Raw genomic sequence first — 24,475 nt, 5'->3', positions numbered from 1 at the left:
CCTCCCTCGTTCTCTTATAATGGCAATGGCGCCCACCTGAGAGGTGCCAGAACTGAGTTCTTCAGCAGTGTCTAGGCAACACAATGACCATGTACATACGCAATAGACAATCTTTTATAGAATTCCTTCAAACCATAACAAGTCCAAAATGAAATCTTTAGTCTCAAAGTCTCTGAAAATCTTTAAATGAAGCAAGGTACCAGACTTTGAACGGTGAAAGACAAGCTGTGAAGCTTTGTATATTCAGCAAATATAATGTCCAACACTAAACAGTGATTCCAGATATTGACTAGTGTTTCGTAGAATTCTTCGTCAGCGTGGTGGGAAGATATAAAATTGCTTCATAAACTCATCTTATTTTGAATGAATGTATGTAAATGAAAATATCAAATGCTGTGGAACAGTGCTCATGTAATAATGTAGTCACTGATACTGAGGTCTGGCAAGTTCTGGCTGGAAAAAAGCCCTGGCTATGCCAAAGACCACCAAGAGTTTAATAAAACTCCAACCCTGAGTTTGCTCCCTTGACTGCTGCTTCTTGTCACCATTTTCTTCCTCCTTGCCTTCAATTGCCCACATTGGCTGTGGCAACTCCCATGTTTCTGTCATTTACCTATTGCGGAAAAATAAAGGGAAACAAAAATATTCCACTAAGGACTGAGCATATGCATTGGCCATGGAATGGCGGCTGCCAAGAGCAGGCTTTCCTCAAACTCAGCCCTCCAGATGTTTTGAGACTACAATTCCCAGCATCCCTGCCCACTGGTCTTGCTAGCTAGGGATCATGGGAGTTGTAGGCCAAAAACATCTGGAGGGCCAAGTTTGAGGAAGCCTAGCCAAGAGGAACCAAAGAAAGTCAGGAGGAAGGAGCAGAAGAGTGTTCCCAGCTGATTCTAGCTTGCTGAAGGGATTTGCCTATGGGTTCGCGGACTTCCAGGCAGTGCCAACTTTTAGAATCATTCATAGAGTGAAGTCACTCAGGGAGAACTGGGTGTATTGTATTGCCTAACAGAATGAGCTGTGATTCAATCATGTAGTTAGTAAAGGTAAAGGGACCCCTGACCATTAGGTCCAGTCGTGGCCGACTCTGGGGTTGCGGCGCTCATCTCGCTTTATTGGCCGAGGGAGCCGGTGTACAGCTTCCAGGTCATGTGGCCAGCATGACTAAGCCTCTTCTGGCGAACCAGAGCAGTGCATGGAAACGCCGTTTACCTTCCCACCGGAGCAGTACCTATTTATCTACTTGCACTTTGACGTGCTTTCAAACTGCTAGGTTAGCTGGAGCAGGGACCGAACAACGGGAGCTCACCCCGTTGCGGGGATTAGAACCACCGACCTTCTGATTGGCAAGTCCTAGGCTCTGTGGTTTAACCCACAGCACCACCCGCGTCCCCTTTCATGTAGTTATTTTATTTAAAATTCAGGTGCTGCCAAGATTTTCTACGAACCAGATTAGGGGAGGGAGAGATGGGATCATGAACGTGCCAGGGAAAAGAAGGGCCCTTCTATTTGACCTACAATAGCTGGCTGCTTCCTGTCTTGTCCAGCAACCCAGGACCAGAAACTCCTAAATATTCTATATCAGTTGCTATATTTCTCCCTAGTGGGATATTTTTATTTCTTAATATTTATCTAATATCATTTTAAATTTCATTTAATTAATATTGTATATCTTAATATTTATTTCTATTATCCATAAAGAGAACTATCTTCTCACACTGCCAGAAGGACTGATGACTTTATTATCAGAGATATGTTAAAAGAGAGGGGAGTTCCCATTACAAGGGCCTTTGTATCTCTGTTATCATTTCCTAGTTGAGGAATTAGAAAAGAATGTACTTTATTATTACAGAACCTTCACAGGTAGCTCCAGTGAATGAATGAATTTGCTTGCTTGAGTCAAGTAGAGAAGGGCCATAATGTGTGCTAGATAACACATTGGTTCGAAAATGGATGTCCTCCAAAAAGTACATTTCCATAGAATGAAAAGGCTGCTGAATGATACAGAATGCCTAATCAAAAACAGAGTCCTGTGGATTCAGAAGTAAGCTCCAGCAAGTTCAAAGGAACTTACTCTCCCAGGTAAGTGGGACTGAAGGCTTAATATTTCTGTTAAAAACACTGAACACTCCAGTACTTCTTGGTCTGGTCCTTACTGGAGCAGATCAAAGTCCATTTTGTTCAGCATTCTGTTTCTAACTTTGAAAAGCCAGAGACATAAGAATGCAAAATAAAAACACAAAATACATAATAAAGCAAAGGAAAGTAAAACAAAACAATAAACTCCTTCCAACAGATACATTTCAAAGGCCATAAAATGTTAATCAGCCCAACGCCTGGTTGAAGAGAAACGTTTTTGCCTGGTGCCTAAATATATGTAATGAAGGTGCCCGGTGAGGCTCCTTGGGAAGAGCTTTCCACAGATGGGGAGCCACTGAAGAAAAGGCCCCGTTCTCATGTTGCCACCCTCCAGACCTCTCATGGGGGAGACCTTTGCAGGCCACAAAGGTGATGGCCTTTCTCTGTTGTTTGTCCCCAGTGCCTGATATTAAGAGATATACTGCTTCTGTATATGTACCATATATACTCGCGTATAAGCCGACCCGAATATAAGCCGAGGCACCTAATTTTAGCACAAAAAACTGGGAAAACTTATTGACTCAAGTATAAGCCAGTTCACCACACCTCAAACTTGGTGGTGGCGGCAGCGGCGGAGGAAGAACAAGCAGCCCAAAAGGGCTGCTTTCGGGCTGCTCGTTCCTCCGCTGCCGCTGACAGCGGCAAAGGCAGAGGAGGAGGGAGGAGCAGCCCAAAAGGACCCTCACTCAAGTATAAGCCAAGTGGGGCTTTTTCAGCATAAAAAATGTGCTGAAAAAGTCAGCTTATACTCGAGTATATATGGTAAGTTGCATTTAGCTATCATAGTTAGTAGGCATTGACAAACATAACTTCTATGATCTTGTGCAATCGTTGTTTATTTAAGACCATCCAAGCAACTACCCAGAAACATGTTTGTAGCAGTGAATTTCACATTTAATTGTGGCATCTGTTGAGGCAATTATTTATAAATACTTGGCCAGGTCTAGCAGAAAGTCATAGAAAACTTGGTATAGATTGCTAGCAAAGGATGGCAGAAAAACAAATACCGTGCATGGGTTACATATCCATCAATCACCAGATAGAAGGCCCCCTTTAAAAAGCACCCATGAAGCTTGGTCCTAAGTGGACCAATGAAGTCTTGTCTGACTACTGAGTACCATTAGACTCCAGCCACGTTATGAAAGTGGCGTGTGATTATTTCGGTTTTAGGCATTCCTCATCAAACAATAAAAAATACAGATTCACCATAATAAAAAGTAGTTTAGGCTATCCATTCCGCATTGACAATGGTTGTTATATTATGCTGGTAAAATCAGCATTTAAGCTCCCAATGTGCTATTTCTTTCTGATGCTGCTAATTATGCTAATAAATTTGTTTCTAAGCTTCTGGCATGCTGAATCTCAATGAGCAATTTGTTTTTTAATTGGAAGCTATTTGCCAATAGGTAAATGGGCGCACTTGGCCATTATGCTCTCCTCTTGTTGGGCAGAACAGCCTATGAATTCAATAAATATATTTCAAGTCAGCCAATTCGTTTCCAATGCCAGCTGTTCCTCTTACCATTCATTACGTTTCGCGCACAGAGCAAAGTCTATCGCTGACATTTATGTGGTTTTGAAACAGGACCTAGGTATTGATTCACCCAGAAAAAAAAGGATCTTGGAGCCATAGCTAGCTTGTCCACAAGAGGATTTTAAAGGCCATTCTCCGTAAGAGATGGAAGCATTTGTTACCGTGTATATTCGCTCAAGGGCAGGCTCTAGACACATTTCAGACTAGTACAAATGGAAAGGGCGCTGTAAATACTTTTACAGGCTGTTGCTCGATATTCCATGTCTCCGCAATTTGCTCTCCAGTGCAACAAGCAGGTCTGTTAAGAGTGCCAGTGAAGGGGGGAAGGAAAAACCAGTTGTGTGAGAGAGAGAGCAAGACAGAACATTTTATTGAATCAGTAAGTTCCCAAGATATTGCCCATGATCCTGTTGCTTCAATTCATACAAATACAGTGGTACCTCGGGTTACAGACGCTTCAGGTTACAGACTCCGCCAACCCAGAAATAGTACTTCGGGTTAAGAACCTTGCTTCAGGATGAGAACGGAAATTGTGCTCCGGCGGCGCGGCAGCAGCAGGAGGCCCCATTAGCTAAAGTCGTGCTTCAGGTTAAGAACAGTTTCAGGTTAAGAATGGACCTCCGGAACGAATTAAGTTCTTAACCCGAGGTACCACTGTAGTATATTTCATCCAGGAGCATGTCCTGTGAATGTATTGGTGAATCCCTGTATATGTGTAGACCAGGAGTAGGCTACCTAAAGCCCGGGGGCCGGATTCAGCCCAATCGCCTTCTCAATCCGGCCCGCGAATGGTCCGGGAATCAGCATGTTTTTACATGAGTAGAATGTGTGCTTTAATTAAAATGCATCTCTGGGTTATTTGTGGGGCATTGGAATTTGTTCATTTGTTTTTTCAAAATATAGTCCGGCCCCCCACAAGGTCTGAGGGACGGTGGACCGGCCCTTGGCTGAAAAAGGTTGCTGACCCCTGGTGTAGACCCTCCAAGTGTCCATATTTTCCAGGCTTAGTCTTGGATTTACAAAAGCCATCCTGGTTTCTGATTTAATCCCAGAAGGTCCCGCTTTTCCTTAAGATGTCCTGATTTCCATCAGAAAAATGTTGGAGGGTTAACAGGGTTGCCATATTTTGAAGAGAGAAAAAAGAAGACACATTTGCCATGTGCTACTTTTAACTATGGATTGCTATGACAACTCTACCCATGAAAAAGAGGGTATGTCCTGGAAAAAGAGGACATATGGCAACTTTAGATGACATCTGAAGGAAGTTTTTTTAAAAAAATTAATGTTTCATTATGTTTTTATATGTTGGAGGCTGCTCAGAGTGGCTGGGGCAACCCACGCTGGATTCTGGACACATCAAAGGAGTGTTTCAGTTAAAGGTGTTGCAAACTTTGTGTGAGAAATCGGGTTAGCAAAAAACGTAACTCCACAGCGCCATCTGGTGTCACAGTGTTAGAATGCATAAACAATGCATATAAAGTGTTTTGTCCTTTGCCAGTGTAGCTGAGTCCCCAGTCAGATGGGTGAGGTATAAATAATAGAATTTTAATATTATGGAATAGGACGCTCCTGTTTTCATTGGAGAAATGTTGGAGGGTATGATATATGCGCAAAGTACAAAGTCTCTGGAAATCATGAGAATTCATGCAAGCTTTGAACAGTCAGTTATTTTTCATTGCATTGTGCTTATTATTCCTTAAAGGGGGTATGAGCAATTTGTTTTGAGAATGGAGGTATTATGCGATGTGTATATCACTCCCGAGAAAGACATCACAAAAATATATTGGCTGCCGTTTCTTTCTGGAAGACTGCGCAGAACTTTGTACATATGTCTGCTTGTGTTATTGTTTTAAAGGAAAATTTATCCTGTGGTCTCTGTGACTGCCATGAGGCCTAATCTCTTTATATTATATTTTTGTAAGGAAAATTGTTATGAATGGTCCCTCAGTTCTACCTGTGAGAACAAAAACATCTCAAAAAGGACTGGGGGGTGGACTGGCTTTCAAATCAAAATATTCTGTGGAGGGCCTCTGTACTGTCCCTGCTTTCTATCTCTTTCCTTCAGACTGTTCCTTCCCCATCACGACACCTCCTCCCCCATTAGGTTTTCCACACACTCAACCCTGGAAAACATTTCTCTAGCATACATGTGCCTGGGACCACTGATAGGGCCTGGACTGCAATTGCTTAAAATATCTTTACAGTACAGAAGGCCATCAGGGGTCACATTGCACAGCGATAACATAAGCTCCATCACAAGGTCATTTGGAAGTTATCCTAAGAGATCATTTTCCAGGTTCACTTTCTGATGGTGCAAGCCATTTTGTAATGGCTTGTACCACAAGAATTTAGTTTGCAAGCTGTGTGAAAACTCATTATGCTAGAAATACATAACTCAAGAGCAAATATGTTCAGAATGCATGTTTAAATACCATTTAGATCTGGAAATGGAGTGGAATGGCCCTGTGAATGAACCAATGTGAAAGTGGCATGGATCTGAAATAGGCTGGTTTCGGTATCCTTACATTTGGCACACCTAACCACAGTAGATAGTTGCACTGTCACAGAGAGTACATTTTATGTTATAACAGACAGCTATCTACTATGTTTGAGGGCTGCTGCACAGTAAAGTATATGCAGATTAAAAGTCTGCACTTTTCACCGTCCAGCATATTTGATGTTTTATCGTGTTTTTAATATTGGGAGCCACCCAGAGTGGCTGGGGAAATCCAGCCAGGTGGGTAGGGTATAAATTATTATTATTATTGGATAGAGCAGTGCCTATGACTGCCAGGGTGCCCACGAGTACCTGTTATGGCACCTGTGAAATATGGCACCTGTGAAATACCTCAGTAAATATCCCCTCAAAAATACACCTTTCACAAGAGACTGTTCGCTTGCTTTGTTCTTGTTTACAATCAGCTCAGCCTCTTCAGTATTGGACGTGACCCCTTAAACGTGCCCACTGGGTCCCACAATTCAATGTCCGCTCTCTCTCTTGTCCTGAACGGAGGAGAGGTGCAAAGAGCAGGAAGGGGAGAAGCATGCCTTCACCATTTTGTGGTCCTCTCTCTTTTTTCTGCCCTTTCAGATGCGGCAAGTGTTACGCCAGTGCCCCGCGGCAGCCATTTTGTGGCATGTGCCCAAGAGCCCAAAACGTTTGGCAACCGCTGAGCTAGAGGTTTACAGCCAAACACCATCACTAAGTAAAAATTACTCAGACTCCCCAGAATATATTTGAGACCTATATGGACGTGAGGGAATAAAATAATCTTATCTTAACATAATGGACACTTTCACTTCTGTAATGGGGGTGGGGTGGGGAGACAGCGTTCTGTCAATTCTGTCACAACACAATGAATAAAGTGGAAGATGAACACCCGCGCCTGGAAATGCTAGGGACTGTACCTTGATATAGAATCACAGAATTGTAGAGTTGGAAGGGACCCTGAGGGTCATCTAGTCCAACCGCCTGCAATGCAGGGTATGCCCCTTCTCTGTTAAATGTGTATGTAATATATAGTCTCCGTGTTACATGCCTTTAGACCAGCAGAAACTCCCCCCCCCCCCGTGACCACTTGAAAACTATAGGTGGTCTTGCTGGACCACCTAATAACCTTCCCCCTCATTTAATACTAGCCTCATGGTCAAAACCTGTAAAAATCATGGGCCTTAAGCCTGGCTGCCAAGAAAGGTCACTGGTTAAAAAGGTGTGTGGGAGAAGGAAGAGAATGATTAAATGTATTAGCCTTATATTATGAATATTATAGGCCCTAGGCCAGCGTTTTGCTAGGCTGGTCAAAATGGCTTAATCTTCCTTGTCAGGGAAAAAAAAATCAACTGTGGGGCCCAGTATAGATATTTTCAACTGTTCTTTCCACAGCCCACCTGAAAGGATTAACAGAGGTCCACAGACACTGAGCTGAGAACCTCTGCTACAGACAGTTCTCTTTCCATGCAAAAAACCCCACAATAGTATATGCTACATTACAATATTGTCTGATATTGCTTCAAACCATATAATCATATAACCATATAATCATTTGCTTTTCTTGCATTTGCCAAGATTCTTTGAAACAGCTGAACCTTAACTGCACTTAATTCTCCTTTCTGCTTTGGGCTGCTTTCCAGAAGAGTGGCATTATGTTGTTATTAACGTTTCCCGAACTGCTACTACAGCTACAGAGTACTAAAGATACTAAAACAAAACCCATTATTTTTATTTTATTGTGTAAATCCTCCCTAAAAAGGTTAGTAAAGGAAGTTTTATTGAGTTGCAAGCTGAACTCTGAGAAACGCTTCCTTATGGCGATCACTGATTCTGCATACTGAAATAATATACTGAAATACAACTATATGAGAGACATAGGGAACAGATGCTGCGTAATTAACGTTTCTGTGCAGAAAGGGTGCTTGCAGCAGTGAAAATTAAGCATGTCTCTTGTCGCTTTCCCGAATCTAATTCGGAGTCCGTAGCTTCTCATGCTGGTACATCTGTTTTAAATAAGGGATAAGATATCTAGTGGCTGAGATGTGGGGCCAATATCTGTATGCCACATCAAGCTTATTGCATCATTCACACTATCCATTTGCACACATGCTTGGCAGAGTGCTCTCTCATGTCATCCCTCTGCTAAATTCCTCTCCTAACTGAGCCCAGAGCAGTTTAAGTCTACCTATACACCCCCCACAGACTTTCCCTGGGAGTCAGTCCCCACTGGACTCAGCAGGACTTACTTCTGAGAAGACATGCAATACGGTTGAGCTGTAAGCATTGCATTTATTTTAATAGGAATCTGCTCCTGCCGCAGAAGTATATAATGCCTGCATTTCATTCTGGAAGCAGAAACAAGATGCACTTCCGCAAGTCTGGCTTGGGTAAGGTTGCCCTATTTCAAAGCTCGAAATTCCAGACACACAAAAATTGTTGAGCCTGGACACTATTTCCAACAGACGAATCCCGGACATGTCCGGGAAATCCTGGGTGTGTGGCAGCCCTAGGCTTTGCGGTGCATTGTGCATGAAACCCTGAAACATTATTTTATTATTATTTATTACATTTGTACACTGCACTTCATCCGCAGATCTCAGGGTGGATCACGACATAAAAGCGCAATATAAAAAACGCAAAATGCATAGTAAAAATAAGAACAAAAAAACCCCCAATAATTCCCCCCCCCACACACACACACAACACATTAAAAAGGGCCCATATTGGGCCCTTTCTGGATGGTGACCAGCTTAGGATCCAGTGGGATGGATGCATGGCTGGCTCAGCTCTGGCCCTGTTCCACCCCATTGCGGGGTCTTACACTGACTACCATTGGTGGTCGCCTGGCAACAGCTATAGCATCAGAGCCCAGCACGGAAGGGTGGAAGGAAGCCTCCACCACAAGCCTAACCTGTTCTCCCCACTCCCCACTCCTCTGGCAGCATGGATTGAGAGATAAGATTGTTCTGCTTGTCTTGGTCATTTCTGGGTAAGAGAGATGGTCCACTGTCTGTGGCATCATGCCTCTGAGTACCAGAAACTACAGGACGGTAGAATGTTGTTGTTTGAAGGCATCCCACAGACATCTGCCCGACCATTGTGATAACAGGATGGTGTACCAGATAGGATACTGGCCTGGTCCGGCAGGTTCCGCTTATATTCTTACGAAGTTAACAACAGAAACAAAACCAGGAGCGAGGATTTCCTTTATAGCAATCTCTTTGTGAAATGAAACGTTCTTACATAACCTCACAATAAAAGTCATTCTTATAACTATAACAGCCCTTTATCCTGCTGACAAAAACATCCCATAACGGGGGGGGGGGGACCCAGACTTTCAGCTTTAGTGGCAAAGAGAAGCACCTCTATAATTAATATATGGAAATAACCTTTAGCACCAAGATTAACAGATAATATACCAAGAGCCAAAAAATTCATTTAAAAGAAATAAAGGTGACAACTCAAAGGTTAGAGCTACTGAGAGGCCAAATGTTTCTTTTTTCAAAAGGCAACAATTCAAAATTAGAAGTGCCGAAGAGAAATATTTTCCTGTTTTGTTTCCCCCTTGAATATTTGCATATAAATTACCGTTTTGCAATTTCGTTTCAACAAATGGAGCAAATAAAGTAATTAAGAGCTATCAACATGCATCTCAAAGAATGAATACCAAATTTTATGTCTTTCTTTCTTTCTTTCTTTCTTTCTTTCTTTCTTTCTTTCTTTCTTTCTTTTTAGAAAAGTTAGCCCTGCATAGTTCCAGGTTCTCCAGTACATTTCACTGTGACCTTTATTATGACAAAGAACAGGACTTTGGCAAGTGATCAAGAATGTACGGTTGCGTCCACATGGATCTTCCAGAGCTTGATCCAGATTAATCACAGAGCAGGAAGTACAACAAACAGCTTTCAAAGAACACCTTAGCGATGACTGGCATGGTTCTAGTATTAAATGTACATGTTTCATAATGCACCTGTAAAGTATTCTAACAGAGGATAAGATCATCAGTTTTTATTTCTCAGAAATGCCTCAGTCTGTTACGACACAAAAGCATTGTGAAATGAAAGAGAAAACACAGAGAAAGTTACAGCATAATCCTATGCATGTCGGTTCAAAGAAGTAAGCCCCAACAAGTCCAATGGGACTTACTCCCAGGTAAGTGTCTATAACGTTGCAGCTTTAAGTTATTCTTAAGTCTGATGGAGCTCATTGGGAGAAGATAGCAACCGCTAACTTAAAAGCCATTGATTTCAAAGGGACAAAAGCACAACTCTCTCTGGAGCCAAATGTCTTCCTCTCCCCTGTCACAGCCCAGTTCAAGAATATGAATCTAAGGTGGGCAACTTACAAACTAGGACTTTTTTGTATTAAATTCTTCTTACTTTATCTATAAGGGACACGGGTGGCGCTGTGAGTTAAACCACAGAGCCTAGGACTTGCTGATCAGAAAGTTGGCGGTTCGAATCCCCGCGACGGGGTGAGCTCCCGTTTCTCGCTCCCTGCTCCTGCCAACCTAGCAGTTCGAAAGCACGTCAAAGTGCAAGTAGATAAATAGGTGCCGCTCCAGCGGGAAGGTAAACGGCATTTCTGTGTGCTGCTCTGGTTCGCCAGAAGCGGCTTAGTCATGCTGGCCACATGACCGGGAAGCTGTACTCCGGCTCCCTCGGCCAATAAAGCGAGATGAGTGCTGCAACCCCAGAGTCGGCCACAACTGGACCTAATGGTTAGGGGTCCCTTTACCTTACTTTATCTACAGAAAATGTGGTGTACTACCCAGACAAAATTAAGCACATTGAAACCCCTTACTTCATTCACTGAAATATGATAAATTCAATGAAATTCAGATTTCAGTGCATCTGTGAAAATCATTCAATTAAGGGGACCTGGGCTGCAAACCTGGGTGTAAGACTCATTAGCCACAGAGGGACTTACTTCTGAGTAAAGGTGCACAGGTTTGTTCTGCACAAGTGTTTCACTAGGCCGCTGTAGTGGTTATTACTGCAGCATCTGTGCTATGGCTACCGCAGTATTTGTTTGTTTAACTATCTGTCCAGTGTGCCTTACTAAAGAAATATCTAAAAACACTAAAATGAATCAAACAAAAATAGGATAGCATGAAACGACTGAGCATAAAACAAGCTAAGTGGCAGCCAATGAAGCAGTTTTAAAACATTTATCACAAGCTTCAGAAGGACTGCCCAAATAGAATTTTCTTTGTGATTCTCTCTCTCCAAAAGGCATAGAGTCAGCCATACAAATCCCATCAAGGAGTGGAACTCCTTAACATAGCCACATACCTGCTACAAAGGAAAATTGGGACATGGCTGTTTCGGTGCCAGGCTCGTATGTGAGCCAAGTGACTTGCACGATTGCATGGTCTTCAAAAATGGGGCTCCTTTGGGGGCCATGTTCTCGTGGGAGCCGAAACAGGACATCCTGGGATCCAATCAGAAGCTGGAATGTCCCACTTAAAGCAGGACAGTTGAGGGGTATGTAGGAGATCCTCCTATCTCTTCTAATCTAGTTATAGGGAAAGAAGGGATTTAGAGCTAGGTCTTCACGGAGGATCTCAGTGCTCCATGGAAGTTCATATAGGAGAAGCTTAGAGATGGGGGAAGAAATCAATGTGGTTCTCATTTAAAGATGAATTTACCTAATTTGCACTTTGAAAAAGCAGTATGTGAATCAAAACACAGCTGTCCATTTGAAATCTTACACTTTGCCAAATTTTGCAATGCTACTTCTCCAGCAAAGCAATCTGTGAAAAAATGTATATACTGAAGTGTGCATATAAATCCACATAGAAGTGAAAAAAGTGCAATATACTACAATGGTACTTCGGTTTAAGAACAGTCCTGTTTAAAAACTATTTGGTTTACAAACTCCGTAAAACCAGAAGTAGTGTCCAGGTTTGCGAACTTTACCTTGGTCTAAGAACGGAATCCGAATGGTGGAAGGGCACTGGCGGCGGAGGCCTTATTAGGGAAAGCACGCCTCGGTTTAAGAATTGTTTTGGTTTAAGAATGGACTTCCGGAGCGGATTAAGTTCATAAACCGAGGTACCATTGTATAGTATTGTGTTGTTATATATTAAAACTCCTTGTTTTAAAAACTCCTAGGATGAAAGGTGGTATAGACAATTAATTAATAATTATATATATGAGGAAATTGCTTTATAAAAATTAGTGGATGGGGGGGATCTCATACAAAAAAAGTGTGTGTTTAGAGAAACCTGCCCTAAAATGGTGATGAATTTTCACAAAGACTACAATCTCAAACTGATGTGGGAATATGGAGGTATGACACTAAGATTGGAAAAATGGGAAACCGAGAAAAACCAAAATTGACAGATTTGCTTATCCATAGAGAGGATGTTTCCCAAGATAATCAGAACTTGGGGCATTTTTTTAAATATAACAATTTTTATGGTTTTATGCTTCTGGTGCTTTTATGCAGAGTACTTTTCTATGATTAAAATCACACTGATATACAGCTAGAGTGCTCACACAAATACCATAAAGACAGGCACAGCAGACAAACTATAATCTTCAAAATCATTGTCTACTTGGCAAGGCAAAAGCCTGTCCAACATAAAAAGACCTTCTTTAAACTGGTAGAAGACACCCAGGGAGTGGGCAAGCTTTTCCACAATATTGGTGCAGCCGCTGAAAAGGCCCTCTCTCCTATTACTACCAACCATGCCTCCACCCTAGCTTTGACACAGAAGATACTCTGGTTTCTCTTCAAATCTTCCCTTAGCTTTGACAGAGAGGAAGGTCCCTCCTTCTGAATTTAGGCATGGGCAGGTTGGTATGGGAGGAGGCGGCCCTTCAGACACCTAAAGCCCAAGCCATTTAGGGCTTAAAAATCACCAACACTTTGAATTGTGCCCAGAAACAAATTGGCAACCAGTGCAGGCCTGCAGGATAGGTCTGATATGGTCCTATGGGCATATACCCCCTTGCTTCCATATCCTGGGCCAACTGCAAGACTACATGTAGAATTCATTGCAGTAATCCAATTTCAGCAGAACTAAGTTGTGTTCCTCTGGTCATTTAGGGCATTAAATGTCACAAGCAGCACTTTGAATGGTGCCTGGAAACAAACTTGGGAACAAAATTCTCTCAGAGCCAGTGTTGTATGGTTCCATTGGTATTCTTCTAAAAGTGGGTTGCTGGGTTCTGAATGAATTGCAATTTTCAGGCAGACTTCAAAAGCAGCTCAACATAGAACACATTACAGTAGTTCTTCCTGGGGGGTCACCAAGGCCAAGTCACTCCTCAATAGGAGGACAGCAGCCTGGTACACCATCATACGTTGGTGAAAAGTGCCCTGACCATGGTGCTACATGGAATCCCAGCAGCAAGACTAAGTGCAAGAACATCTCCAAAACCTGAAGTACAACCCTACAGAGATATGGTGAACCACAAAACCCTAAATTAATCAGGCCACCCACCATTAACATCTTCATTTTTTCTGAGCAGAGCTTTAGTTTGTTTGTTCCCACCCAATCCATCACTGGATGCTTCCTGACTGCTTTTGGGCAGAATTCAATCACAGACCAGCAAATTCAGGTTGCACAATTCTCTTTGACTTGGAGGACTCGTGCAACAAACCCACTTTTCCGAAAGATCAGATTTTCATTAAAGACTTTCATTGCCGGAAGGAAGGTAACAAGAAAATGTGCTGGAAAGTGTGGCATAACAATTGATTAACTCTATGTTGTATAACAGAGACGCGGGTGATGCTGTGGGTTATACTTGACGATCAGAAGGTCGGTGGTTCGAATCCCCGCAACGGGGTGAGCTCCCGTTGTTCAGTCCCTGCTCCTGCCAACCTAGCAGTTTGAAAGCACGTCAAAGTGCAAGTAGATAAATAGGTACCGCTCCGGCGGGAAGGTAAACGGCGTTTCCGTGCACTGCTCTGGTTCGCCAGAAGCGGCTTAGTCATGCTGGCCACATGACCCGGAAACTGTACGCTGGCTCCCTCGGCCAATAAAGCGAGATGAGCGCCGCAACCCCAGAGTCGGTCATGACTGGACCTAATGGTCAGGGGTCCCTTTACCTTTACTTTTTTATGTTGTATAACCAGGGCTTTTTTTGCTTCCAGCCGGAGCTCACTGGAGCTCAGCACCAGCACCTCTCAGGTGGGCACCATTGTCACTCTAGGAGAACAAGGGAGAAGTTCATGATGAGCTCTGGCACCTCTTTTTCTAGAAAAATGGCACTGTGTATAACCTCTCCACAAACAAATCAGAACAAATACTTACTAAATAGCCAGTATTGCCTAGTCTTCCTGCAAACAAATCAGATTGAATGCTCCATAAATAGGTTGGGTGGCATTCACCTAAGTTTGACTCATAGTAGGCCCATTGAAAATTATAATAAGTTAGTAATGTTCATCAATGGCAGTAGGTCCACTCTGAATAAAATCTAGTTAACTATCGCCTATTCTCTGTTAAACCCATCTGTTAAAGGCCTTCACTTCACCTAGCTCTGTTGAAAAGGAGAAATAAAAATGACCGTCCTCAGAATACTGACAGCGCCTCAGATCTCCTGTTGGTTGTCAATAGATGTTAACTGTCATCAAGCTAATATTCATTCCACTATCTTCACTTACAATCATCAATGTTATCTTCAATTACAGTACAGTCGTACCTTAGATCCCGAATGCCTTGTGAGTCAAACGTTTTGGCTCCCAAATGCTGCAAACCCGGAAGTGAGTGTTCTGGTTTGTGAATGTTCTTTGGAACCTGAACGTCCAACACGACTTCTGCGGCTTCTGATTGGCTGCAGGAGCTTCCTGCAGCCAATCGGAAGCCGCTCCTTGGTTTCCGAGCATTCCGACTTCCGGAACGGATTCCATTTGACTTCCGAGGTACCACTGTATTGTTACCCATCATCAGTATTATTACCTACAGTTGTTACTTAGTATTCAAGTAGAAAGGTTGTTGAAGCAAAGATACCCAAGTGATTATAGAAAGACTGCATAATTGCAAAACAAAACCGTACTTTGAAGAAGGAAGCAGATGCCAGGTTCTTGTGATATGAGGTCTGTGGGGCATGCAGACTAAAGCAAGAGGCCTTATCTTCGTTAGCCAGTCCTCACTCTTGAACCTGGAGGTCTGGCCACTTACTGTTTGAAACAGGTTAAAGCAGGGATGGGCAGCTGGTGGCCCTTTAAGCTGTGCTTGGACTCTCAACTCCCATCAGCCCCAGCCAGTATAGGGTAATGGGAGTTGTGGTCTGGCAGACCACACATTTCCTCATCCTTAGTCTCAAGTGTGCTTTAGTTGCCTAAATGCCTCTGGAACTGTTATTGGTGTGGTTCATTCCTATGTACTTCAGTGGACAAGCTGAATGATGTAATTGGTTTATGTATTCATTAATTGATTTGTGAGGCCGGGGGGGGGGAGTGGCTTTTAAGGCATAGCTCTCACAAAGCAGGTTACATAACTTTTACTTCCCACAAAAGCATTTGTTGCTAAGCTTCAACTTTTCAGCGGGCATCTCGTTTTCACTGTGCAGAATATATATTGTTATGAGTTTGTAAGGGATAGGCTGTATGCCTGAGTCCATTCTAATTCCTGGATCCAGAAAATGTCAAAATCTAAGCAGGGATTCAAATTGTTGAAAGAGCCAAGCAAGTTTATTGGTAATGGCCCTCTAGGTTTGGGCTATTATGGTAACAGAGGGTGTGGCTCTGTGCCAGATAGTAAACAGGTGGGCCCCGCTCCCTCAACTCACTGGTAGTTAGAAAGACGAAGGGCAGAGTGGAGAGTTGCATGTGTGAGCTAGAAACAAGAAGCCAGATCGCTGCAGGCTGGGCAGCTGGGAGACAGAACCATGCCTGATTTCTTTTGGAATCCAAGGATGTGGCTGTGAGCGTAGCAAGACCCTCTTGGGGTGTTAATGCTGTGAACCCTTCCAACATAGGTTCAGGTTGTATATATGTGTAAATAAACCGTATAACATTAAGATACCACAGTCCCCACTGTCCCTCACTCTGAAGGAACCCCTAGAATCTTGCACTGCTCAGAGATTGGTGTGGTATGCAGAAATATGATATGGATGATTTCAAGAGGTCCAATTCATTCCCTGCCACCCTTATTCACTCACCCAATCATCAGTCAGGAGGGTATAAAGAACAGATTAAATCCTTACACCCCTAATGGTGGTCTTTGCTACCTCTTCATTCCCATTGACTTGTCCCAAAGAGGGAGCCTTCAATAGTCTAGTTTCCCACTTCCATTCTGAAGTGGTTCAAAGTTTTACCTCATGATTCCCTCCTTGTAAACGCAGAGCCCAATTCTGATTTTATTTCCCATGCAAGTGTGTTTCAAGATTACTTCAAAACGTGATTTCTCGTCATGAGTGGCACTGAAATCAGATTTCTCATATGCATTGCACTGAAATGAAAGCATATGTCTCAGAGGGTATGCGTTTCTTGAGAATGTCCCTCAATAATATTCTGACTCCAAGAATGTTCTTTATTCCTCCCTGGTACTTTCAGCTACACAACTTACAAATCTTCTTTAACTGATCCTTATTTTAAAACCCTATTTACATCAGTTTATGACATTTAAGCACAAAGAAATGATTCTTTTAAACTTTTTAGTACCCCCCCAAAAAAAGTGTTAAACATTTTTTCCACCAACACTATATGTAGGCTGTGGTGACCATTTATTTTATTTTAAATATCAGCACAGCTTAACACGGTACAAAAATAATAAATAAATGGTCATGACTTGTATATGTACAAAATTTAAAATATACTGTTTGAGCCTCTAGTGCATTAAAAAGTAATCTGCACAAAAAACAAATGTCTCTTCCCTCAGAATACCCATGCGGCTCTGTGACGGCTTATCTGATTAATGGTGCTGCCTAGAAAACAGGAGCTATATAAATGCCTTTGTTTACTGTAGAGCCATTAATGACTTATTTCCTTTCCTTTTCCACAAAGATGCTGGCAATTGTGGATAGATAGATAGATAGATAGATAATGACCCACATTTGGGATTCAAAACACTCTTCCACCTACACACGCACCTTCCAGACATCCATGCAATAGAAGATAGACCTCCTTTCATCCTTTTCCTGTTTCCAGCAGTGGATCATTGGACTTATGTTACCTTCCTCACCTGCACTGATTGGTGGGGGTGGGCTCCTTACCACCAGCCCACTAGGGAACGCTGTGCTTAAGAGTAAGCTCTGGTTCATTCATAGTCAGATTGTCTTGCGGCAGCCATTACAGTTAGTAGCTACAAGGAACACTCTTGACAATCCTGAGCTCATCTGCTCCACGCTTGCAGTCAATTCTATGCCTGGCGGTAGTAGCTGCTAGTTGCCAGATTAAGCTTTGGCATGCCACCACAAGAACAACTTTCATTAACATTTGCCACGACACACTGAAGGTTAAATCCTGCATGTGGTTAAATCCTGCATGTCGTAGCAAAGGCATGTGGGAAGCAAGCCATGGGCAAGCCAAGAGCAACTCATGCCTGTCATTATAACTGGGTGTCTTATTACACACAACAAGGATGGAGTCATTTCTTGCTTGCTTTGTGAGGCCTCTTTTAGCAACCCTTAGGAACTCCCCCACATGGATTGTTTGTGATGAAACGTTCCTACAAAGCATTAAGCGGTCTGAAGACGGGCACTCAACAGTCGTTTACAACTTTCAGAACACGGCTACAACGCGACCTGTAATAATCCAGAAAATTCACGTCGCATGTCTTACCTTAAGCTTCGCCAGGAGAAGTTCATGATCTTGTAGTAATTTTTTGGTCTCTTCTTGATTGCTGCCGATTTCTAACAAATTTGGTACTGACTCAGCCAGCTGGAGCTGCACCCAATCCCCACACTAAAAACGCAAACAGAAACATTGTCCTAAGTACAATTTCTCCAGATATTTGTATGATGTGTGTGTGTGCATGATCCAACTCAAAAACTAACGGTCAAGCACTTAGTAAAGTCTAGTCTTTTGATTTAATCCATGAAATGGCTTGTAAGCTCTAATCAACAAAGTTTTAGGAAAGGAAGCATGCAACATCCTCTCTGCCCCTCAGATCTATAGGGCAAGGCCATAGCTCAGTGGTCCAGCATCAGCTGTGCATGGAGAAGGTTCAATCCCTGACATCTCCAGGTAGCACTGGGAATGTCCCCAGTCTGAAAACCTGGAGAGGCTGTGCAGATCAGCCTTTTTCAATCTTTGGTCCCCAGATGTTGTTGGACTATAACTCCCATCATCCCTAAACACTGGTCCAGCTAGCTAGGAATGATGGGAGTTGTAGTCCAACAACATCTGGGGACCCAAGTTTGAGAAAGGCTGGTGTAGGCAACACTGAACTAGATGGGCCAATGGTCTGACTCGGTGTACAACTGCTTCCTGTATTCCTATATTGTTGTATTACTTGTGTTGAAAATGGCGCAGTGCTTCAGTGTGAAGCTAAATTGTTCAAGTAAAGATTTTCAATACGACTTTTCAATTTCTGAAGTGGAGATTGACATGTGCAACATAGGGGCATTAATTATTTGTCCATGCATTAACATCAGAACAATTCCTTCAAAGAATTCCCAAGTCAGATCAAATGCACTTTGTATATTCTGGATGCAATCTTTAAATAATACAAGAAAACAAAACCAGAGTCCCGTATTTCAAATCAATACAGTTACAAATCAATGACGATTGTCCTGGTTATGTTGCCAGGCTGTTTGTTGAATTCGTTTTAATTTAAAGTTCTGTTTTCTTCAAATGAAAATTATACACTTTCTCCAAGACTATTTCAGTGATGCTTACTTTATGCACAAAAAATTAGAAACCTCCCCTCTCCCATCCTTTGTAATGAAAAATAATGCTTCTTGATTGGGATTGTGTGTGCAGCACACTCCCCCGTGTCAACCACTTTGTGCAGAAATCAAAGCTGAAATGATCAGACTCTGAGCTAGTCAATGGTACTGAGCTATAAGCTCAAGTGTTTAGAGCCCTTAAGCTTACCTTCAATATAGCTATGATGATTTTGCAGTCTCCAGCCTGAACCAGAACCGAACTAACGGTTGTCGTGGAAGGCGGGCCGTCAGAACTGTCATTGCTTGACATGATGTTGTTGTTGTAGTAGTAGTAGCAGAACCGGGCTTCATGCAAAAAGGTTCCGTCTCTGGAGCTGTGTGAATCGGCTGGTCATTCCGAAAGGCAACGAACAGGGGTACTTGGCTTCATTCCGCAAAAGAGCTCAGCTAACACCGATTGCTCTGCCAAAAGGAAAGAACACGAGGTTAAAAATAGACGCCCCCATTGAGTTTATCTTTCTTGAGAGAGGCCGGGGCGGGGGGGGGGGGGAGAGGAGAGGTGACACACCCCTAGATTCGTAGCTTTAAACTGCTGTTGCTGTCTGGCCCCTATAAATATCAGTCTTATAAAATGCCTTGTAAGACTCTGACATCCTCTGTTTGCTAGTAATGAAGTGCTAAACACTCAATAAAAGAAAGAAAAAAATAGCTTTCTCCAAGTATTTAATAACTACTGTGCCTCAGGCCTTATGCCTCAGACCAAGCAATCATCCAAGTGTGATAAAATCTTCAAACAATGTCCATATATAAGCATAAATCTATTAAGCATGTGTGTGTGTGTGTGTGTGTGTGTGTGTGTGTGTGTGTGTGCTTAACTGCATGCTGTGCTGTGTTTTATTTATTTTCTTGCTTTGGAAAAAGGTTATCTGTTTTATCGTTCTGATATAAACTGCACTGGTATTACTCTTAGTAATGCAGAACAGGCAAGAAATAGATTAAATAACTACATAAATAATAAAACATCACCCTGTCCTGCAATAATAGTAAGAATAATAACATTTTTTTAAAAAAATGGGAGCAACATAGATGCCCTAAGGCAGTTATACCTTTGAGTACAAAGAGTTTGGATCCAAAAGAGACACTCTAAATCATAGAGTTGGAAAGGACTGCGAGGGTCATCTAGTCCAACCCCTGCAATGCAGGAATCTTTTGCCAAACGTGGGGCTCAAATCCACAACCCTGAGATTAAGGCATTTAGTGGCATTTTATCAAGGATGGGGAAGAGAGGAGATAGCTATAGTTCCCTTAGCCCAGCTTCAGACCATGAACGATTATTTATCAGCGTTACCTATATCTCTGTTTATTATGAGCATTACAAAACAAAAACAAAAAACCACCCACAACAAATACTCTTAAAAGGCACTGCTTCTTTGTTCTTAAGAGTTTAATTCTGAATATATTCTCCATCACACCTCAGAAAGTTGTGGTGACTCTCCCCATGTGTGCAAACACAACCATCTCCCCCCACCTGCTGAAAATGGTGACCCTAAATTTTATTGTATAGGGTTTATAAATTGCCTCAAGATGCTTTCATACGAGGCTGAGTATGCATGTTTTAAATAAATAACCGTTTGTTGTCAATTGTTGACACTCACTCAGCACTTCACTTCCTAGAAAGTAACTCCTGTGTTTCCTGAAATAATCATAAAATAGTAATTTATTATTTATACCCTGCCCATCTGAGCAGCTCCCAACATAATAATAATAATAATAATAATAATAATAATAATAATAATAATAATGTGATTAAGCATCAAATCTTTAAAACTTCCCTAAACAGAGCAGATAGGTGTTTATTTCCTTGATATCTGATGGGAAGGCGTTTCACAGAGCGGGTGCCACTACCCAGAAGGCCCTCTGCCTGGTTCGCTGTAGCTTCACTTCCCACAGTGAGGGAACTGCCAGAAGGCCCACAGAGCTGGACCTCAGTGTCTGGGCTGAACGATGGGGGTGGAGACACCAGGTGAAATCCAACAAAGTCATGCTCAGAGTAGACCCACTGAAATCAATGGGTCTTCTCTGAGTATTACTAACCTTGGCAATCATTTCCTGAGTTACAGGGAACCAGGCAGAGGGCCTTCTCAGTAGTGGCACCCGCCCTGTGGAACGCCCTCCCATCAGATGTCAAAGAGAAAAATAACTACCACACTTTTAGAAGACATCTGAAGGCAGCCCTGTTTAGGGAAGCTTTTAATGTTTCATAGGTTATTGTATTTTAGTGTTTTGTTGGAAGCCGCCCAGAGTGGCTGGGGAAACCCAGCCAGATGGGCGGGGTATAAATAATAAATTATTATAATAATTATTATTACGAGTTGTGTACCTGCTCAGGGCTGACCCTTCAATTTCGATGGGTCTTTTATTCTTCATTTACTTTTTTAAAATTTGCAACTGCAGCGATTCAAGTACATAACTTTTTTAAAAAAAATAGTAATAATGAATGGTTAAAGCCTGTATTCAGAACACACAAATACTCCCGCGTGTGACACAGCACGACTGAATTTATGTGATGTCTCTTTATCAAGGCGTTTCAAAGGGGCATGGTGCCCGGCTCATTGGAATGAAACACGGTGCAAGGAAGAACATTTATTCAGCGCAGGGGGAAATCACAGACAGTGTTTTAACCATGCCACGGGGTCAGTACATTAAATCTATTGCTAGAAACACAGAGCATGCCAGAAACAGCCTGCAGTATGAGGCAACAGCTGTCTTGATTCCCAGCGACAGGACAGCTGAGAAAGTGAGACTGGCGTTTAAGGCCGCAGGTCGCTTGTCAGATGACAGCGTCTGCATCAAAGAAGCCCCATGCCCCATCAGGGGCATGTATATGTACATAGATCAATCACGCATTTTGGTGACTTATAAGAAAACTTATGTTAGACATCCTGAGCCTGCAGACACTGAATGGGATTGGAATCTGCAACTCATCTGCTAATACTTCTGTTTATTATTTAATAGTTGTGTGTTGCCCTTCATACAAATATATTCCAGGGTTTTTTAAAAACAACAACTAAAGCACAAGAAAAAAAAATCCCTCTGTATTTTGCAAAGCCAAACATCGTAATAGTTTCCCAGCTCATGTTTACACATGCATGTCCATCACTTGATTTCTCTGGATGTGGCTGCTGTGCATTGGGACTGGTTCTGACATGCATGGTTATCGCTCAACGTCCACAACTTCAGGCCAATGTCAACACAGATTTGCCATCACAGTCAGGACTTGTCATAATCTCCTTAAATGCAAGGCTTTTCGATGGAGCGAGTCCGCATAGCCAGTTACCAGTTATCAAGGGCACAAGAATAAACTAAGTGCAGAGAAATCAAACAAGCGCATGTGTGAATCATCCATTTGTGACTAGCAGCTGAGGGTACGAACTCGCTGCCATGAAAAGAAATGTGTACGAGAAGACGAAAAGCAAAATTAAATTTCTGTCTATTTATCTGTGATCTGATGGTTTTGCAAGAGCAGGTTCTGCATGTGTGAGCCAGCCCTTCGATTAAAGAAGGGATGGGGAATCTGTGGTCCTCTAGATGTGCTGTGCTGTCATGCTTGACCATTGGCCACATTGGCTGGTGCTGATGAGAGTTGAAGTTAACATAATTTAGAGAGCCCCTGTTTTAAAGGCATTGGCATCTATAACGTCTAATTTATTGCAGGGAAAGGTGATGTTAGATACCACAATTGTTCTAGCTCTAGTACGTATTGAACTGGAAAAGAGCTGGTGCTGAGAAGTGCTTAAAAGCATGATATCACCATTGGGTTGTTTCCAATGGTTGTGCTAATGGAAGGCGGTTTAAGCAACTGATTCTTCTTTTCCTATTCTGTTCTGCAGCTCCTGAAAAGCCTCTGTGGACTGTAAGGGGGCTCAACCAGACTTGCCCTTGCCCCACCGCTTTCCCCTGGGGAAACCCAACCTTTACTACTGAATCAGAGCAAACAACTGTTGAGTTTTCTCTGGATTGGCCTTTGCTCTGGTTTAATACTAAAGAGCAGGTTTTCCCACAGAATGGGGCAAGGCAAGGACAAAAACACTTGGACCCATGCCTAGGAAGCACGGGAACAAGCCATGCATTTTTCTAATGCAAATAAGATAGCCTTGTATGTGTTTATGTGTAGGTATTTAGTCCACCACCTAGTCCAGGCATCTGTTCAAAGCTTGTGCAGTCTCTCCTGATTTGACTGCTGTAGAAAAACAGAGCTGGGTATCATCGCCAGTGGTGGACCTACATTTTGGGGGCCCTGAAGCTTGGACTGTTATGGGGTCCCTTCACAACCAGCAATGAGGTCTGTGTAACCACTGTTAACGTCTTCAATGGGGTTGTTCTGCAACAGATCACCACATTTAATAATAATCATCATAAAAATAATGACTCGTACCTACAGGACCACCTCTCCTGGTATGCCCCACGGAGGACCTTAAAGTTCATGTAGAGGTCCTGGGCCCTAAGGAAGTTAGATTCGCCTCAACCAGAGCCAGGGCCTTCTCAACACTGGCTCCGACCTGGTGGAACGCTCTGTCTCATGAGACCAGGGCCCTGCGGGATCTGATTTCTTTCTGCACGGCCTGTAAGACAGAGTTGTTCCACCTGGCCTTTGGCTTAGAATCAGTTTGATTCCCTCCCCCCCTTTTTCTTTTTCCTTTCTCCTCCTGTGAAGAAGCTGCATCCTATTGTTTTAATGTTGTATTTTACTCTTTTTAAAATTGTATTTTAATCAACTTGTTATTATTGGTTGTTAGCTGCGTCTTGGCCGGGGAGGGCTGGGTATAAATAAAAATTTATTAATTATTATTATTACATCTCAGATTTTGGTTAAAACTGCTGTACTGGATTATCTCCCATGTCAAAGTCACTGGTGTGAATAAAAACATCCCAGGCCTTATAGTTTTTGACTTGCGCATCTCAAATTGGGTTTACTGGACCCCAAATTTTTAAGCAATGTGCATTAAAGTCACTTCTAGGGCCCCTCCAAGATTAGGGTCCCTGAAGCTTAGGCTTCATTAGTTTCATAGCACATCCTCCCTGGGCCATGATCATTGCTCTAAATCTTCTAAAGACCACTGTTTGTGACATAGGATTCCCTATAGTGCTTATGGAGAAGCAACAGAGGTTGGAGAAGGTGGTCAATGCAAGTTCATCCGATAAGTAGCGTACTCCCAAAAAATAACCCAGGCATGAAATTATGACCTAAAAACGGCTGTGAAAGCAAAAAGAGAATCTGATCAGGTTCTATATTGAAGGAACTCTGGACCAAACATTTCAGCCTTTCAGTAAATAACCATGAACCGATCTTGGGAAAATGTAGTTAAAGAAATATGCAAGACTTAATTGAAATACAAGACAGCCTCTCTTGAACAGCATGACTCAGAGAACCAACAAGGAAGCCAAACATTTGACTGGCATCAAAGCCTCCCCTCAAGAAAGTTGTGTGCAGTAAGATAAACAATCCATAAAGGGACTCATGTAAAG

The 24,475-nt window shown here is 42.5% G+C and overlaps 1 protein-coding gene and 1 long non-coding RNA gene across 8 annotated transcripts in view; one reads left to right on the top strand and one right to left on the bottom strand.

Moving 5' to 3' along the window:
- Positions 1–19,728, bottom strand: part of CCDC141 (coiled-coil domain containing 141) — a 102,736-nt gene extending 83,008 nt beyond the window's left edge. For 4 of the 7 annotated variants that reach the window (XM_083495811.1, XM_083495814.1, XM_083495812.1 and 1 more), the window contains exons 1-2: positions 19,158–19,442; positions 17,901–18,023 (exon numbers count right to left, since the gene is read on the bottom strand). In XM_083495811.1, coding sequence (XP_083351937.1) covers positions 17,901–18,023; positions 19,158–19,259 — 225 coding nt within the window. In that variant the 5' untranslated portion in view covers positions 19,260–19,442. Of the gene's footprint in view, positions 1–17,900; positions 18,024–19,157; positions 19,477–19,517 lie in introns of those variants that run through there. The other 3 variants (XM_083495810.1, XM_083495813.1, XM_083495815.1) reach the window with 2 other exon arrangements.
- LOC310704291 lies at positions 9,024–15,418 on the top strand. The gene is made up of 3 exons (XR_014524707.1): positions 9,024–9,153; positions 9,900–10,316; positions 14,271–15,418. It is a non-coding gene; the product is annotated as an uncharacterized lncRNA (long non-coding RNA).
- Positions 19,729–24,475: the final 4,747 nt, after the last annotated feature.

This window comes from Podarcis liolepis, assembly GCF_965112155.1.
Source record: "Podarcis liolepis genome assembly, chromosome: 1".
In the NCBI taxonomy this organism is placed as follows: Eukaryota; Metazoa; Chordata; class Lepidosauria; order Squamata; family Lacertidae; genus Podarcis; species Podarcis liolepis.
The sequence above is the reverse complement of the archived record's forward strand: the minus strand, read 5'-3'. Positions and strand labels throughout refer to the sequence as shown.